The sequence below is a fragment of the Schistocerca gregaria genome, chromosome X, assembly GCF_023897955.1.
Source record: "Schistocerca gregaria isolate iqSchGreg1 chromosome X, iqSchGreg1.2, whole genome shotgun sequence".
Lineage (NCBI taxonomy): Eukaryota > Metazoa > Arthropoda > Insecta > Orthoptera > Acrididae > Schistocerca > Schistocerca gregaria.
Genome location: NC_064931.1, coordinates 639,074,566 through 639,092,479, shown reverse-complemented (window position 1 = coordinate 639,092,479; position 17,914 = coordinate 639,074,566). Strand labels below are relative to the sequence as shown.

The 17,914-nt window shown below is 37.8% G+C and overlaps 1 protein-coding gene across 3 annotated transcripts in view; it reads left to right on the top strand.

The window, feature by feature from the left end:
* Positions 1-9,675: 9,675 nt before the first annotated feature.
* The window catches only part of LOC126298445 (oxysterol-binding protein-related protein 8), a 205,690-nt gene continuing 197,451 nt past the window's right edge, over positions 9,676-17,914 (top strand). The window contains exons 1-2 of one of the 3 annotated variants that reach the window (XM_049989773.1): positions 9,676-9,994; positions 10,301-10,416. In XM_049989773.1, the coding sequence (XP_049845730.1) occupies positions 10,384-10,416 (33 nt within the window). In that variant the 5' untranslated portion in view covers positions 9,676-9,994; positions 10,301-10,383. Of the gene's footprint in view, positions 10,417-17,914 lie in introns of all 3 variants that reach the window. The other 2 variants (XM_049989775.1, XM_049989774.1) reach the window with 2 other exon arrangements.

Sequence of the window (17,914 nt, the reverse complement as noted above, 5' to 3'; positions counted from 1 at the left end):
GGAGACCAGACAGCGAGGTCATCGGTCTCATCGGATTAGGGAAGAATGGGGAAGGAAGTCGGCCGTGCCCTTTCAAAGGAACCATCCCGGCATTTGCCTGGAGCGATTTAGGGAAATCACGGAAAACCTAATCAGGATGGCCGGACGCGGGAAGTAGCTGGGCACACTATAGTATATCGATAGACAGTGCTATAACTGAATATTCAAAGATTTGCTCATCTTTTGAAAAGCAGTCATGTTGTGTGTACGAGTCTTTCCAGTCTCTCAATAAAGTCTTTTGTCAACTCAACAGCAAGCTATCTTTCTCGCTGCACTCGTTCTCGCAGACCTAATCAACTACGACGTCAGCAGCCGCTGTCTCGTGGAGCTGAGCTATCGAACTAGGGAGACGCTGTGCGCTGATGAACTCATGATATAGTTATCGGTTTGCTTATTGTAAATCTCTTATGTACCACTGTTTAGAAACTCATCAGATGGGCAGTGTGGTGTACTATTCGTTTGAATCACACATCTGCGCTATGACTGAAGCTATTGAAGGGCAGATCACTGATTATTTTTGGGAATTTGTTATCGAACTTCAAACTTAGGTATTTATGGCTCTTGTGTGTTAATATCAGTATATGGAAGGTCTTCTTTTTCTTCTTCTGAGTGGTTTGATGGGGCCCACCACAAATTCCCCTCCTGTGCCAAACTTTTCATCTCAGAAAATCACTTGGAACCTACGACCTAAATTATTTGCTGGGTGTATTACATTCTCTATCTTCTTCTACAGTTTTTAACTTCTACAGCTCCCTATAGTACTATAGAAGCTATTCCCTGATATCTTATCAGATGGTCTATCATCCGGTCCCTTCTTGTTGTCAGTGTTTTCCATATATTCCTTTCCTCACGTATTCTGTGGAGAACCTACTCATTCCTACCTTATCAGCCCACCTAGTTTTCGACATTCTTCTGTAGCACCACATCTCAGATGATGTTAAGTATCCCTCTGTTCTCATTTCTGCTACTTGTCATTACTTTTTCCTTTCTCCAATTTATTCTCAATCCATGTTCTGTACTTATTAGACTGTTCATTCCAGTCAACAGATCCTACAGTTCTTCTTCATTTTTACTGAGGATATCAATGTCATCAACGACTCTTATCACTGATATCCTTTTACCTTGAATTTTAAACATTCTCTTTAACCTTTCTTTTATTTACATCATTGCTTATTTGGCGAACAGATTGAATGGCAGGGACAAAATACTGCATCCCTGTCTCACACTCTTTATAATCTCAGTGCTTCGCTCTTGGACTTCCACTCTTATTGTTCCCTCTTGCTTCTTGTATACAGTGTATATCATCCATCTTTCCCAATAGCTTATTCCTATTTTTCTCAGAATTTCGAACATCTTGTACCATTTTACATTATCAAATGCTTTTCCAGGTTAAGAAATCCTATGAACGTGTCTTTATTATTATTATTTTTTTATTTTTATTTTTTTAATTTAATTTTATTTTATTTTATTTTTATTTTTTTTTTTTTTTTTGCTGAAGCCGAACTGATTATCATCTAATAGTTCCACAATTTTCTTTTCCTTTCTTCTGTATACTATCCTTGTCAGCAACTTAGATACACGAGCAGCTAAGTTGATTGTGCAATAATTCTTGCACATGTCAGCTTTTTTCTATCTTCGAAATTGTGTGGATGATGTTTTTCCGAAAGTCCAATGGCATATCGCCAGTTGCATACATCCTACACACAAGTTGCATACAGCCTACATACCACTGTGAATAGTCATTTTGTCATCACTTCCCCTGAATGATTTTATAAATTCCATGGAAATTTATCTAGCCCTTCTGTGTTATTTTATACTATACTTGAAACTGCTAAGTTACAGTTGTAAATGAAAGGAAGCAAAGAATGAGGAAATTAATACATTTTTAGTAATAATATACCTGATCTTGTGCAGTAGGAAGAGAATACAGCAAGTTTAGCAAATATATAATTAACATGCCATACACTGGGGTTACTTTGACCTGTTGTAGGTAAATTTGGCCCACTGGTTGGAAAAAATTTTTAATTTTGTTTCCCACTAAAACTACGTTTTTAGCATTGGGTAAACAAGGCAGTATTCATTTACACTGTGTGAAGAAGGATTAGGAAGGTTGTGAGCTCATGAAGTAATACTGTGTTGGCAACAATGGACTCAATGTTGATCATAAATATTTTAACAGCTATTACAACCAATAACTTTAGCCTAGAGGGTTCATATCAGTTACGCTAAAAATGTGGTGAGTTTAATTTTGCATTCTGTCAGTATTAGGTAATAAGGTGATAAACTGTCATTTGTGTGAAATGCAATTTAGATAATGTATACAACACTTCTCTAAAATGTTCCTTTTTTTTCAAAGTATAGATTACTTTTACCTGGGTCAAAGTAACCCCAAAATGAAGATGAAGTAATGCTAAAATCCGATTGTGGTTCTGAAAGTATTTTGGATGTGCAAGATGATATCCAGAACCACAAAATGTTAGCAGATAAATTAGCACTTGGGCAACATACTACAAGTTCATATGAGGAAGAAGAAAATTCAGGAAATGGGACTTAGATGAGTGATGAGAGTGCTAAAGTGAACTGACAGGAAAGTCGAAGTCATACTGCAAATAGTCAAAACAGAAAGATAAACTATTTTACGCTTTGGAGGATTTGATATAAATTATCAGTCGAACACAACTAACAAAATGTGACTTTTCTCATATCGGAGCTTCAATAATTTGTTTAATAAGGCACATATCTGTACTGCACAGTGTCCTTAACATATGAAATATTCTTTTTCCAAATAGTTATCATAGTTTAATATGTAGGTAATTTGAAAATTAATTAGTCAGTTGATGAAATATACTTCGATTGTATATTTACTGTATAGCTGCTAGAATTAAATTCAATATTCCCTGTCTTTACCTCCAAAATTTAGTATTTTATTTGTTCTTCATGCCCCTGAATGTCTACTCTAGAATATTCATCGTGTTTACTTTGTCCCAACATCATATTGCCACTTTTTCATGAAGAAATGAGTGAGTGGGTGAAAGTAGCACCAAGAGCATATTACATTAGCCCTTTGTTTGGGATTCCACCGAAACAGATGTGTTGTTTTTTGTGGTACAAGTCTTTGACAATACTAGAAAAATCTGTTTGGAATTTTATTTCTACCTTTAACCTTTGTTTTCTTGTCACATATAAAAATACAGGCAAAAATTGGGTCAAAGTAACACTGGTTTATGTCCATTTCATGTAAGTTTTTGATCTACATGCAATCCCAGTAATTTGACATTTTCTCGTATCTCATTTGAATGTCTTCAGGGTGAAGTAAATTTCTTCAGATTTTTATTTTATTTATTTATTATCTGAAATCATTATGGCACTACATTAACTACTGATAATATGAAGCTATGTTCTGGTCACCATCTATCCCATTGTTTTGATGAAGAGGCTGTAGAAAAAAGATTTATATTTACCATAACCGAAGAGATTCATCAGTGGATACACCTGTATCCCAGTGCTTCCAGAAAGTGTAGGTAACGGCCAATAGCTATCACTGCACTTTCCAGTTTCATGCCTTAACAAGTCAGTAGGGCTGTTACCTTTCAAGAGTCAGCAGAGTTTATCCTTTTAGTTAATGTTTTTGGTCAGTTGTGCCACAGTGTAGCATAATCAGTCTAAGAAATTTCATGAGTAATATTTTTTATCTCTGTCAATTATACTATATTTATGCTTACTCTAAACAAAGAAATTACAATAATGCTACTTATGAAGGTTAAATTATCTATTGTTTTCAACAACTACAGTGAATAATTGAAAATTATCAGTAAATTGACTTTTTATAGGTGAAAGAAAATGGCATCTCGAAAACGGACTTTCGACCTTAGAAAGGATTAAGATGTTATCAAAATACATTGTATGATCTTCAGTTCAGATTATTAAGGCCTTAATTCTGAAACCAATGAAGTCGATGAAGAGTATTGTTATTCCAGCTTTTTAAAAACATAGAGGAACCTGATAATGAAGAAGAACAATCAGATGCTCTTGCACATCAAAGTTACTGTCCAGCTGTGCCAGCATTCAATCCTAATAAAGACCAGAGCATCTTCAGAGTTCTGATTCATTGAAGGTGAATAGTGCAAGAGCTCCAAATAAACTCTATGGGAGAAATAAATTCAAGTCCAGCAACAAAAGAGGAGTTCTTCATCGCACTCGCAAAAGGAATCTTGTAGTGTGGTTACCAGGAACAAAAATGGAGCAAGGCATGTAACGAACGCATTGGATGCTAGGCAGCTGCTCTTTACAAAAGAAAATTTCGATCTGATTACAGAGTGCAGTAACACAGAATTTGAAGCTCAGATATCTAACGCCAACAAAAACAAGGATGTTAAAAATTAAAGTGAAGCAGCACCTAAACGCAATAACGGTGGATTCACACTTGTCGGACTGTTACTGTAACGATTTTAAGCAAAGACGGCAGAGGAATTCCCGAGTATTCACACTACATGGCATGTCAGTGTTGAAAGAACGTTGTGATGTTGCAGCTGGTTCATAAAATACCCACCACAGGCGCTGTTTCATAGTTCATGGTTGAACTTATTACCAACAACAGAGGCAGAAATAGAAAAAATTATTCATACAAAAATCAAGAAAAAATCCTCTGCAGGACAAGATCAGATCCCCTGCTTTCTTCTCCATAACTGCAGCAACCTCATAAGTAAACCACTGTCCCACATAATAAACTCTTCATCCCTCAATGGCATATTTCCTAATAAACTTAAGACAGCAAAATTATACCCATTCACAAAAAAGGAAGTAAATATGATACCAGCAATTACAGACAAATAGCAGTACTCTCAGTATTCAGCAAAATATTTGAATATACTATGGCAGACAGCCTAAATTCATTTCTGAAAACATGAAATGTCTTATCACCTGCTCAGTTTGGTTTCCAAACTGATGCAATACAGCAACTCCAAGCTACCTCAAAGACAGAAACCAATATGTCCAAATGAAGGCAACCAATCGACCAGGAATCGCCAATACTGTACAGTTATCTACCCAAATCACAGAACATGGAGTTCCCCAAGGCTCAGTGTTGGAACCCTTATTATTCTTACATTATGTAAATGCCCCCCCCCCTTAAATTTACACAATAACAGAACCTTTCTGTTTGCTGATGATACCACAATTATGATATCTGACTCAAATGAACATCCTCAAGCTGCAATAAACAGTAGCATAGCACAATTAAATTCATGGCTTAATTCAAACAGACTACTCCTGAATTAAAAAAAGACATTACTTTCCACACAGTTCAAAATAAAAACCCACCAGTACCAAATATATCAATGAGTGATGATAAAATCAAGTATGTAAAGGAAACCAAATTTTGGGGGTTACCATTACTGACACACTTACATGGAAAAGTCATATTGTTATAACGTGCACCAAATTGAGTAAAGTATATTTCATGATTAGACAAATACGGAATATTGTTAATACCAGCGCCCTCATATCAATGTACTATGCTCTTTTCCACTCTATAATAAGCTACGGAATTGTCTTTTGGGGCCACAGTGCAGACGCAATGAGGCTGTTTAAACTGAAAACAGTAGTTAGAATAGTATTATTAAAACAGCAGAAAGAATCCTGTAAACCATTGTTCCAGAATCTGAACATACTACCACTGCCACATCAGTACATACTGGACCTAATATGTTTCACCAAGAAAAACATTAGCAACTTAGATATAAACTCAAACTGGCACCAACATATTACAAGGTCAAAGAACTCTTGATGAGTAATTCCCCATTCAACAAAACTATACAGTAAAGGTGTCAAATATATGGGAATAAAACTCTACGATCATATCCTAGTAGCTGTAAAGAACATTTCACAAGTGAAGGATTTTAAAGTAAAACTACGGTCACTCCTAATTAAACACTTTCTCTACAGCATACAGGAATTCCTCGAAAACAACCTGCTATAAGGAACAGTTATAAGGAACTGCTCAACAAAAACATCAGGTAATGGATCCCAAACTACTGACCTTATGTAACATAACTGAATGTAAGTTTTACTGGTATAATGCTAAATTCTGGTACAGAACAAATAAAAGACCTAAGTACATTACACGTGTGATATAAAATGTAATCATTTTATAGATTCATAGACATGTGCCTCTTCCTATAAATGCCTGATATGTATCAAATGACCCGTCTTATATCATGTATGCATTTCTGTATAATGTATGATTCAGAGTATCAAAATAAATAAATAAATAAAAAGATGAAACTTCCTGGCAGATTAAAACTGTGTGCCTGACTGAGACTCGAATTGGGGAGCTTTGCCTTTCGCGGGCAAGTACTCTACCATCTGAGCCACCGAAGCACGACTCACGCCCGGTACTCAGAGCTTTACTTCTACCAGTATCTCATCTCCTACCTTCCAAACTTTACAGAAGCTCTCCTGCGAACCTTGCAGAACTACCACTCCTGAAAGAAAGGATACTGTGGTGACATGTCTGGAAAGTAGGAGACGAGATAATGGCGGAAGTAAAGTTGTGAGGACTGGGCATGAGTCGTGCTTCGGTTGCTCAGATGGTAAGGCACTTGCCCGCGAAAGGCAAAGGTCCCGAGTTCGAGTCTCGGTCGGGCACACAGTTTTAATCTGCCAGGAAGTTTCATATCAGCGCACACTCCGCTGCAGAGTGAAAATCTCATTCTCTAAATAAAAAGATGACTCCTCCTCTTCCAGGTCCTTGGGTAGAGTGTGGAACTCACCTTCACAGTCTCTTTTTTTAACGTTTTTCTAACACAGACCCTTTTGGCTCGCTGCTCCTGTTCCTCATCATCAAACGCAACTTCAATCACTGCAAGCTACTTTAGACTAAATTTCGGTATTTTATGGCCCTTTACCATAAACCACAAAATAGCGCTTCTGGTGGGTATTTTATGAACCAGCTGCAACATCACGATGTTCTTTCAACGTTGACGTGTCGTGTAGTGCGAATGTTCAGGAATTCATCTACGCTCAAAAATGTTACAGATACGTGACGGTGACGTTCCTACAATTGTGAATCCACCTATAAACAAAACAAACATGGATGTGCTACTTTCCTGCAGCAACAGGGAAATATCATGTGATTCTTTCAGTGGTCCGTTGATACATTCTTCCGGGGAAACCTTGATGTGATGCTGACGTGACGTGACATGTCGGTGACGTTCCATTGACAGCGTGTATGAATGCTGCTATTTGAACTACAGAGCAGACTCTTTTGACCTGACGGACGTGACGGTGATATTCCGTCAAGTGTGAAACCGTCTTAAGCCTTCATATACCGAAAACACTGATTGTCTTGAAATCCAAGCCATTATAGGACAGATCAACTATGCTGAAGTAATGAAAATGGGAGGTGTCTTTATAAAATAGCTCTTTGACCCAAACAGTGGAACAGGAATATTTCGGCTTAAGCAACCTTGGCTGAAGCGCGTTCCAGATTGTTAGTAAATGGTCTCAGATTTGATGACAAAGACACTTGAATGCAGAGAAGACTGAGTGACAAAATTGCTCCTTTTTGGGAAGTATTTCAGCACTCCATAAACAAAGTGAAAGAACTGTACATACCTTCCAAATACGTCACAATAGATGCACAGTTAGTTGGGTTTAAAGGCTGGGGACCCTTTAAAATGTAACTTTCATCCAAACCAGACAAGTATGTGGTCAAGATAGTGATGCAAAATACTTTATACGCTTGATGCAGAAATGTATACAAGTAAGGGCTCTACACCAGATAATTTAACTGTGGCTCGATATTACTGCGAAAAACTGACTTCTTCTTTTCATGGAACCAATAGAAATTCAAATGTGGACAATTGGTTTACATCCATAGCGACAGCTAAGAGCCACTTAGAGAAGAAAATTACCATAGTTAGTATGCTGGTAAAAAATAAATAAGAGATTCCTCAGGATTAAGGAGAGAGAGCCAAATTCTGCAATGTTCTGTTTCAGTGGTCACGTTACCCTGTTATCATACTACCCTCCAAACCCACAAAAAAAGATTGCTCTTATGCTGTCAGCCGTGCATAAGAAAGGGGATCAAAATACAGTAGAACTCCCAAAAATTATTCAGTTTCATAACTGTGCCAAAGGAGGTCTTTACATGCTAGACAAGTTATGTCATCCATATTCTTGCACTAGGAAAACTCGTCGTTGGCCTCTCTGTCCATTTTTTAACTTATTAAACGTTAGTGAAAACAACTCTATGTTACTATTGAGAGGGCGCTCTGCACAAGATAAGGAAATATTTCGGAACAGAAGATCTTGCCTAAAGAGATTGGTTGTGGATGTGATGCGACTACATATGATAATACGTTTGGAAGAACAAACTTTTAAGAAGAGAACTCCGTAAAACCATCAGTCGCATTTTACATGTGTCAAAGGAGGAAGATGGCCAAGGGGATCCAGAATCGACAACAGAGCAATGTATTTTCTGCCCACGGGCTTGAGACGAAAAATTCCAAGTTCAATGTGCAGTTTGTAAAAAACACACACGGACCATCAACGAAAAGAGTGTGCTTCATGTCTTTTAGTAGTGTAATTTTTTTTCTCTCTGGACATTTCTTCTTAAGTATGATTTCAGTGTTTATTACATTATTTTGAACTAAAAAATGTAAACATTATAAAAGTCCGTTTTTATTTGGGGTACAACTATACCCCAGAGTAGCAGACCCGTCGATGAAAATAACTATAGCATTCCAGAGTTAAGACAGAGGCTAATTCTAAAGCAACATTCAGTTCAGCCAAGCATAGATAAGACAAATATAAGCACTCGGTTCCACAGATCCAGTGTGAGACCTTTAGATATGTAGTACACGCCAAGAAATTTCGCCGAAGATGAGAGTTAAATTAGGGAAGTATGCCATGGAATTTATGGCTATTAGTCTTGACTGCATTTCCCTGGCATGCTCCCTGGTTACCGCCTCTGGCACTCGTCTCATAAATTAAGTCGTTAATGATTTTTAATGGGTAGCAAATTTTTTATAGAAATTTTATCCACCTGTTTCCCCTAATTTTTCTTAATTTAGTTCAGCGTGAAGATATTTGTTGTCTTTACATATTTCATAAGACGCTGAGTGGCTGCTTGTCTGTCTACATCTATAGGCCCTGCATAGCACATTGCATTCTATAGGCCCTGCATAGCACACTGCATTCTATTTATCAGACCTGTATGATGACGTTTAATGAAATATTGTTATAATTGAAATAGTTTCACTGTTTTGGGCTAACAATTCGTCTTTGCAGACTTCAGATTCATCACTGACTCTTTTTTCACACGTCTTCTTCGCGAATCTAAATGATCTGTGGTGCGGTATTGCCACACACTTGAGAAGCTAATACACGTTGTGATATTTTCTTTTCGCAGCTGAATAGCTTATACTCTTTTTCTCTCTAGCGAACATTTTCACTTACATACTATCATTAAACTAGTAATAAACTCATTATAATATGCTATAATTTATCATTAGCTACACCATGCCATTTTCTTTTCGCCAAGGACAGCTGTCATCACAGCTCGTGTTTTAATGAAGACATTACTACGGCTGCTTTCCTGTACAAGCCCTGTAAATCTCGTGCGTGCAAAGCATTAGAAAATGTAATATTTGCTGCGAGATGTTACTGAGCTTTGAAAATAAAAAAAAACAATAAACACATTTAGCGGTCTTTATTGTTTGACAACACTTGGCGTCTCAATAAGTACTTTGGTTGTGTTTGCGATCGACTTTTGTTAACAGGATGCGTCTGACGGCTCATCGTAGTGTACTAATTGAATTTGACGGATATTCGTAAGGCTGAATAGAAAATCGGCTTGTCTTATGAATTGAGTCGGGAATTGACAATGCTGCAGGACTGTCGCAGAACTTATTATGTGACGCGAACTGTATCTTATTGGGTCGCAAAATAATAGGTACTACTTAAACACTACTTTCGCATCGTTGTTTTTCTTGTTTGTGTATTTGGTACGAAAGCTTGCGAACGCGAGAGAGAATTGCCAAGTCACTGCAACTGGCTGATATTTCGGAAAAGTAGTATTACCTGTAGATGACTAGATTTGTTTCCCAATTTGTATTTAGCAGCAGAGCGTCTCTGTAGTAAACTCTTGTGTTTGCGAACTCAACCTGTCATTCGTTTTGAAGTCGTGGTACTGAAGTCAGTACTATGCGTGATGTGGCACAAGTATCCCGTTGCAAAATTTTTGAATGTTTTTTCGCAGAAGTTGCGTTGAGGGAGAGTTATGTTTGTAAACATACTGTCGCTATTGGAATTGAATCGTCTTTTCTGTATCGCCGAATGTAAATGGATATGGCAGAAGAGCGCAAAAGCAGAAAGGTAAGTTAATCTATATTTGGTCCAGATGCTTGTTATGCATTTTATTTTGTAATGCAAGGTACTTGCCATAAAATGTAAGAGATAGAAAGATGGTTACATAGCATATCATTTAAGGATCAGGGATCTAATTTTCCATATTATTTTAATGTCGCATTAATATATTTGTTGTGTGTTCACTGCGAAATTCTATAGCGACTAGAAAGAACTTGTTAGTACGACATAAGCGTATGTCTTCATCAATTTGAGAATGCAGCTTTGTTACATTTTTTTATGCTGACACTAGACAGTGTTATTCCATACCAGAAATACCTATACATTTTGCATGTGAATGATAAACCCAATCTTCTACTGGTGTGACCATACATTTGCCAGTAGCAGTTGTGTGTGAAGGTTAAAAAAAATATTGTCTCCATTTAATACCACTCTTTTTGTATTCTCCAAAGAGGCAGTATCCAATTGTGCAAAAATTATATTATTTGATATGTGTGTCTGAGGCCTGTTGTAGTTGTATTCTGGTTTCAGTGGCATAGTTTCCAGGTGTTATGCTCACCTTCCTGGTTTAATGTTTCAGTTCTGTATCATTATTCAAGTGTGATGCGAAAGATTTCTCTTAAAGGGTTTTGGAAATCAGTGTAATAGAACATCAAAAATACACTCCTGATGTTCATGTAATAGTTTGGAGTGATTTCACATAATGTATGATTAATGGAATTTCAAACTACTGTTATAATAAAACCAAAGCAGTTGTGAAAGTGTGAGTTAAAATAACTAAAGGTTTTTTTGTTAAAAACTAAATGGGAAAAAACCAGAAAACTAATACCAAGTAGCTCCCAATGATATAATGAATAGAATTTAAAGTAACACCATCATTAGGTGAATTTTTACTAGCCAAACATAATGAAAACCTGTCAAAGTTTGAACGAACATTTGTTAACACCATCTTATTGAGAAGTGACATCAGAATTCTAATTTGAAAATTTCAGTTTAATAGTTGGAATGGGTTTGAGTGGTGGTGCTATATGCTGATATCTCTCAGCAGGATAAATGATCATAAATAATGTTCATTATTACAGTTCACATTATTAATAAACAAAGTGAAGCAAACATTAGTGCTATATATGTTTCCATTGGAGATGACATGTGTTTGGCAACAGAAGAAAGGTTATTTACATACAGTTGTGGACGGCTTTAGAGTTGCAGCTGAAAACCAGGCTACAATATTGTGGCTTTTAGCATATTGTAAAACTACATTTGGTTCTGCAATGAATGCATTAAAAATATTTGTACATTTTATTTGGTAGTATTTTGTTTATCATGATTAGTTCTCTTGGTGGTAGTTTCAGTTTTCAAGTAATTGTTCAGGGATTTGTATGTTACACTACGCTGCATCAGTCTCATAAAGAATTTTACAGTATCTTGTTTTAAATGTGGTACTTGGACATAGTATACAAGGCAGTCCTTTTACATAAGTTGTTACTGTGTCCCTTCTTTCTGAATGCCAGCTTTTAATTTGCAGTGTAATTCTTTTGAGTGATTTTCCTAATTTCTTTATTCTCCAGTGAATACAGTATTTCTGTTGCATATTCTAAGATTCCAGTAGTTTCGTAGTATGATATGACTCCTCTGTTTGATTTGATCGTTTTGGTGTGCCATGATGGCTGGTTGATCCTGTGAATATAATTGTGCTGAATGGAGTTTAGAGTGCTGTTACTGGTTATTTGGCATATGCATATGCTGTAAGCTCTATCCTTAAAATAAAAGATGCAATGCATATAAACTACTGACGGCTTCCAATATTGTTTAGACTTCAGTAAGAAATCCTTATTTGTCCATAACGGTGAAATAGTTAAGAAAACTAAATTGTCTTCTGCCAGTGGTAGATTCAGTTGTTGTATGCAGCAACACAACATCAGCACACCACTCCACCGGTTTACTGTTCTATTAACATGTGAAATTGCGAAATAGTTTAAGCATTGGACGTATAATTAAGAGTAGTGAGATTCAAATCACCATCTTGAATCAGTATGTGGCTCCCCAAATCACTCAAGGATAATACAGGGATTATTCCTTTAACAGGCCAATCCCTACCACAAATCATCCTCCAACAAATCCTAATGACTCCATTGCAGGCAGGAAGAAGGGGCTGTCACTGGTTTGCAGCTTAACTGATTGGTGCCTCATACCCTTCTTTGGGAAGTAGTGCCGGCCGGGGTGGCCGAATGGTTGTAGGCGCTACAGTCTGGAGCCACGCGACCGCTATGGTCGCAGGTTCCAATCCTGCCTCTGACATGGATGTGTGTGATGTCCTTAGGTTAGTTAGGTTTAAGTAGTTCTAAGTTCTAGGGGACTGATGACCTCAGAAGTTAAGTTCCATAATGCTCAGAGCCATTTGAACTATTTTTGGGAAGTAGTGTCATGCCAGGTGAATGAAACGGATCTGCCAGTGGTGTGATTCATAAGGTGAAAAATCTGCTAGATGGAAGAGTTCATCCCAGAAGCTACTGAGAACAAGGTTGCAATCAGATGCATGCCATTACATCAGCACCAGTGACAACAGTTGCCTGGGGTCTGAGACAATTTACAGTTCTTTTGCAGAGCTAGACAGAAGTTGTGAGGGCAGCTAACTTCACACTATCATTCATAGGACTGAGAGGGGTATGTTGATATGGAGCTGAGTGCAGAGTCTAACCCAGAGGCCCTGTAGGTTCTGTGATGATCACACCTGTAGATTGTGTGACCTACACTACAGTGTGGAACCTTGCAGAGTTGCCCTGGATTTCTCATGCATGTGCTATACAATGGAAGTTACAATTCTGGTGTCAGATTGTGTGTGGAGTACCAATAGGGTATTTTACATTAGGCATACCTTGAGACTCCAGACAGAAACCAACTACCATTGTAGAAACAAATTATCATAACTATACTCTGATTAAAATTACTTTGTGGTTGACAGGCTACAGTTTCGGTGGGCAGTGTTGGTGTGCATGTAGCCACACTTCACGAGACGCTGCACGTACTTACAAAACAGGCAACACAGCAAGCAAATGGTGCTTGAGAAAAAAAACTAAGATTGGCTGGCTGCTGACCCCTACCACTCAATTTGCTGAAACACCAATCACAAAGTAATTTTAATCTGAGTATAATACCATACGAAATTGGGGAGACCCCAGATTTAAAATCCACTGATGTGCAAAATGCAAGGACGAAAGTAACTTTCACTTGATTTGTCACTGCCAAGTAACATAGCTTAATGAGTATTGGACTATGCATAGAAATACCTGATACAATAGTGTAAAGAAGGTAACTGAAACGAATACACAATGAGATGAACAGAAATGACACTTTTATTCAGAGACAATAGTAACATGGCAGTCATAGTGATTTATGATGGTTCCCTAGATATTATAAAAGGTGATACATGGTTCTTAATGGGATGTGTCCTCACCATGGATAGCAATGAATGGTCTGCAATGTACTCCCATGCTGGCCACAAGGTTGGTAAGCAGTTCTTGTGGTAGTGTGGTCCATACCTGTTATCAGCATGGTTGACAGCTGGTGGGTGGTCATTGAACTGCGCCAGCCAGGCGTGCTGCCAAGATTACGTAAGCTGGTCGGTGAGTTGCGTCAGCTGCCTTTGTGGCGTGACATGCTGTTGCCTCCTTGAGCCCTCCCGGTTCTAGATGTACCCTTGTCCGGTTAATGGCTGATGCTACAGATCAGTTTGCAAACAAAAACTTTATTTATGAAAATATACAGTACAATCACCAACAAACTTTACATATTCACATACACCTTTTCCTTTAACCCAAATAAATACAGATTTGTTTAGAGATATTTTCCTCCTGTTACGAGTATATAATGACAAAGAAGAAGGAGAAACATATGCTGATTTACCAAAATCCTTATTAGCCAACTCAGAAATATGGTAAGTGCGAAAAGCAATAATGTCTCTGTCAACAAAACTTTCAAGTCCAGGAACATTTGGTACTCCTGTACCACCACGAACAATGGCTACGGTAAACCATCCGTTACCATGACCAAATGTATCATTTATATCTAAATTAAAATTAAGTCTGCAACTGACGAAAACAGCAGGACCATTCAGCAGCGCTTGTGCAGCGACAGACTTAACTGGAATACGATTATTCTTGTCTCCAGCTGTTGTAGCAAATTTGATGTTCTCGATGGTCCTGTAGACTGTTTGTTTAGAACGGCGGCGAAATCTTCTGTACGGCTGCGATACATCCTCCCGAGGCATCCCACATGTGCTCGATGGGATTTTTTTGGGGTGAGGGGAATGGACAGGCTAGTCCATTCACTAAGTATTTCACTATTAGTTGTATACATTTTCATGGAACAAGAGCCAGTTGGCCTTACACTTACTAAGAAAAAAAAAAAACTCAAAACACACAGCATTTCTATCAGGTAATAAAGTTGTGTAATAAACTCTCCCAATGAAAAATATTACTGAAATACATCCATTTAAAAAGGCAGCTAAAATGTTCTTGACAAATGCTGCATAATCAGAGGACTCAGATAAGTGGTTAATAATGGATAGGTATAGCACCAGTCATTTTCCCATTACAGTACTGTATTACTTTTGGAAGAAAATCATCTGCCAAGATCTATAGTGCATAATACTAATGTCATTCTCCTGAGTACAACATTTCACTCATTATGGGGGGCAATGACTAGGTTTTTCTGGTGGACTGGGGGGAGGACATGAAGATGTGCAAGGGTGGATAGTCGCATGTGTGTGGACTGGAGTCCATTTTCCAAATGGACTGTAGTTAGTGCTAGGGGCATAGCAGCAAGTTCATGATTCCTGAGTCACCAATGGGTGTTCTATATGTGTGCAGTGATGAAGACCAAGACTGTGTTTACATCAAAGATTATTTTACAACAAGAGCCAATTGAATGAGGCAGAGCAGTTGTAAAAACACTGGCATCATATTTGGAAGGATGAAGTTTGCTCAGTCTAGCCATCTTGATTTAGTACTTGTGTTGTTTTCCTAAATTATTTAAGGCAAAGGTCAGGATGGTTCCTACAGCAAGACAATGGCCGACTACCTGTCCTATCCCCTTAAAAGTGTCAGTAAATGAACATATCTGACATTGTCAGAATAGGAGAAAGCAATTGTAAGCAGATAATCAAATGCAAAATTACAAAAATTTCAAAAACTTTGTATAAAACTTTTTAAAATTAAAAAAAAATATATGTATTATCTACCACATTTAACATTAAAAAAATTATAAATGATGATCAGTTTTGGTAGCATAACTACCATCTTCAGAGCACATGTAACATTATAAATGCACTAGCAGTGTACAACACTGTTGCATCATCCATAACATTCTTATTATAAATCTTCAAGTAAAATCTGTTACGTACAGTCACACATCCTGTGATAGCAAAGAAAACAAAAAGCCAGTACAGCATCGTAAAAAATTAAAAGAAATGTTTTCGTTACAGTCAGTAACTGCAAACAGGGATTTGCCATGTGAGCTGTACTTGAAGTCAAAAGTAAAACAAAAAAATGTATGTAGACAACATTGTCATACTGGGTAGCTTGACTAAACAGTAAAGATGTATGTACACTGGGTGGCACGACTCCCACATGTTAGTAGTTGCAGCAATTTTACAAAGTTATATGGAAAGTTTTTAAAATTTTTATAATTTTACATTTGCTTCTGTATATATTTTCTGTGTATGAATATTTGAGCTTTTTATTTTTGTTGCATTATGATGACAACCTCCCCCCCCCCCCCCCCCCCCCCCCCCCCCCATGAACCGTGGACCTTGCCGTTGGTGGGGAGGCTTGCGTGCCTCAGCGATACAGATAGCCGTACCGTAGGTTCAACCACAATGGAGGGGTATCTGTTGAGAGGCCAGACAAACATGTGGTTCCTGAAGAGGGGCAGCAGTCTGGATGATTGACTGATCTGGCCTTGTAACAATAACCAAAACGGCCTTGCTGTGCTGGTACTACGAATGGCTGAAAGCAAGAGGAAACTACAGCCATAATTTTTCCCCGAGGGCATGCAGCTTTACTGTATGATTAAATGATGATGGCGTCCTCTTGGGTAAAATATTCCGGAGATAAAATAGTCCCCCATTCAGATCTCTGGGCGGGAACTAATCAAGAGGATGTCGTTATCAGGAGAAAGAAAACTGGCGTTCTACGGTTTGGAGTGTGGAATGTCAGATCCCTTAATCAGGCAGGTAGGTTAGAAAATTTAAAAAGGGAAATGGATAGGTTAAAGTTAGACATAGTGGGAATTAGTGAAGTTCGGTGGCAGGAGGAACAAGACTTCTGGTCAGGTGACAACAGGGTTATAAACACAAAATCAAATAGGGGTAATGCAGGAGTAGGTTTAATAATGAATAGGAAAATAGGAATGCGGTTAAGCTACTACAAACAGCATAGTGAACGCATTATTGTGGCCAGGAGAGATACGAAGCCCACACCTACTACAGTAGTACAAGTTTATATGCCAACTAGCTCTGCAGATGACGAAGAAATTGATGAAATGTATGATGAAATAAAAGAAATTATTCAGATAGTGCAGGGAGATGAAAATTTAATAGTCATGGGTGACTGGAATTCGGTAGTAGGAAAAGAGAGAGAAGGGAAACATCGTAGGTGAATATGGACTGGGGAAAAAGAAATGAAAGAGGAAGCTACCTGGTAGAATTTTGCACAGTGCAGAACTTAATCATAGGTAACACTTTGTTTAAGAATCATGAGAGAAGACTGTATACATGGAAGAACCCTGGAGATACTAAAATGTATCAGATAGGTTATATAATGGTAAGACAGAGATTTAGGAACCAGGTTTTAAATTGTAAGACAGTTCCAGGGGCAGATGTGGACTCTGACCACAATCTATTGGTTATGACCTGTAGATTAAAACTGCAAAAAGGTGGGAATTTAAGGAGATGGGATATGGATAAACTAAAAGAACCAGAGGTTGTACAGAGTTTCAGGGAGAGCATAAGGGAGCAATTGACACGAATGGGGGAAAAGAAATACAGTAGAAGAAGAATGGGTAGCTTTGAAAGATGAAGTAGTGAAGGCAGCAGAGGATAAAGTAGGTAAAAAGACGAGGGCTAGGAGAAATCCTTGGGTGACAGAAGAAATATTGGATGTAATTGATGAAAGAAGAAAATATAAAAATGCAGTAAACAAAGCTGGCAAAAAGGAATACAGACGTCTCAAAAATGAGATCGACAGGAAATGCAAAATGGCTAAGCAGGGATGGCTAGAGGACAAATGTAAGGATGTAGAGGCTTATCTCACTAGGGGTAAGATAGATACTGCCTACAGGAAAATTAAAGAGACCTTTGGAGAAAAGAGAACCACTTGTATGAGCATCAACAGCTCAGATGGAAACCCAGTTCTACGCAAAGAAAGGAAGGCAGAAAGGTGGAAGGAGTATATAGAGGGTCTATACAAGGGCAATGTACTTGAGGACAGTATTATGGAAATAGAAGAGG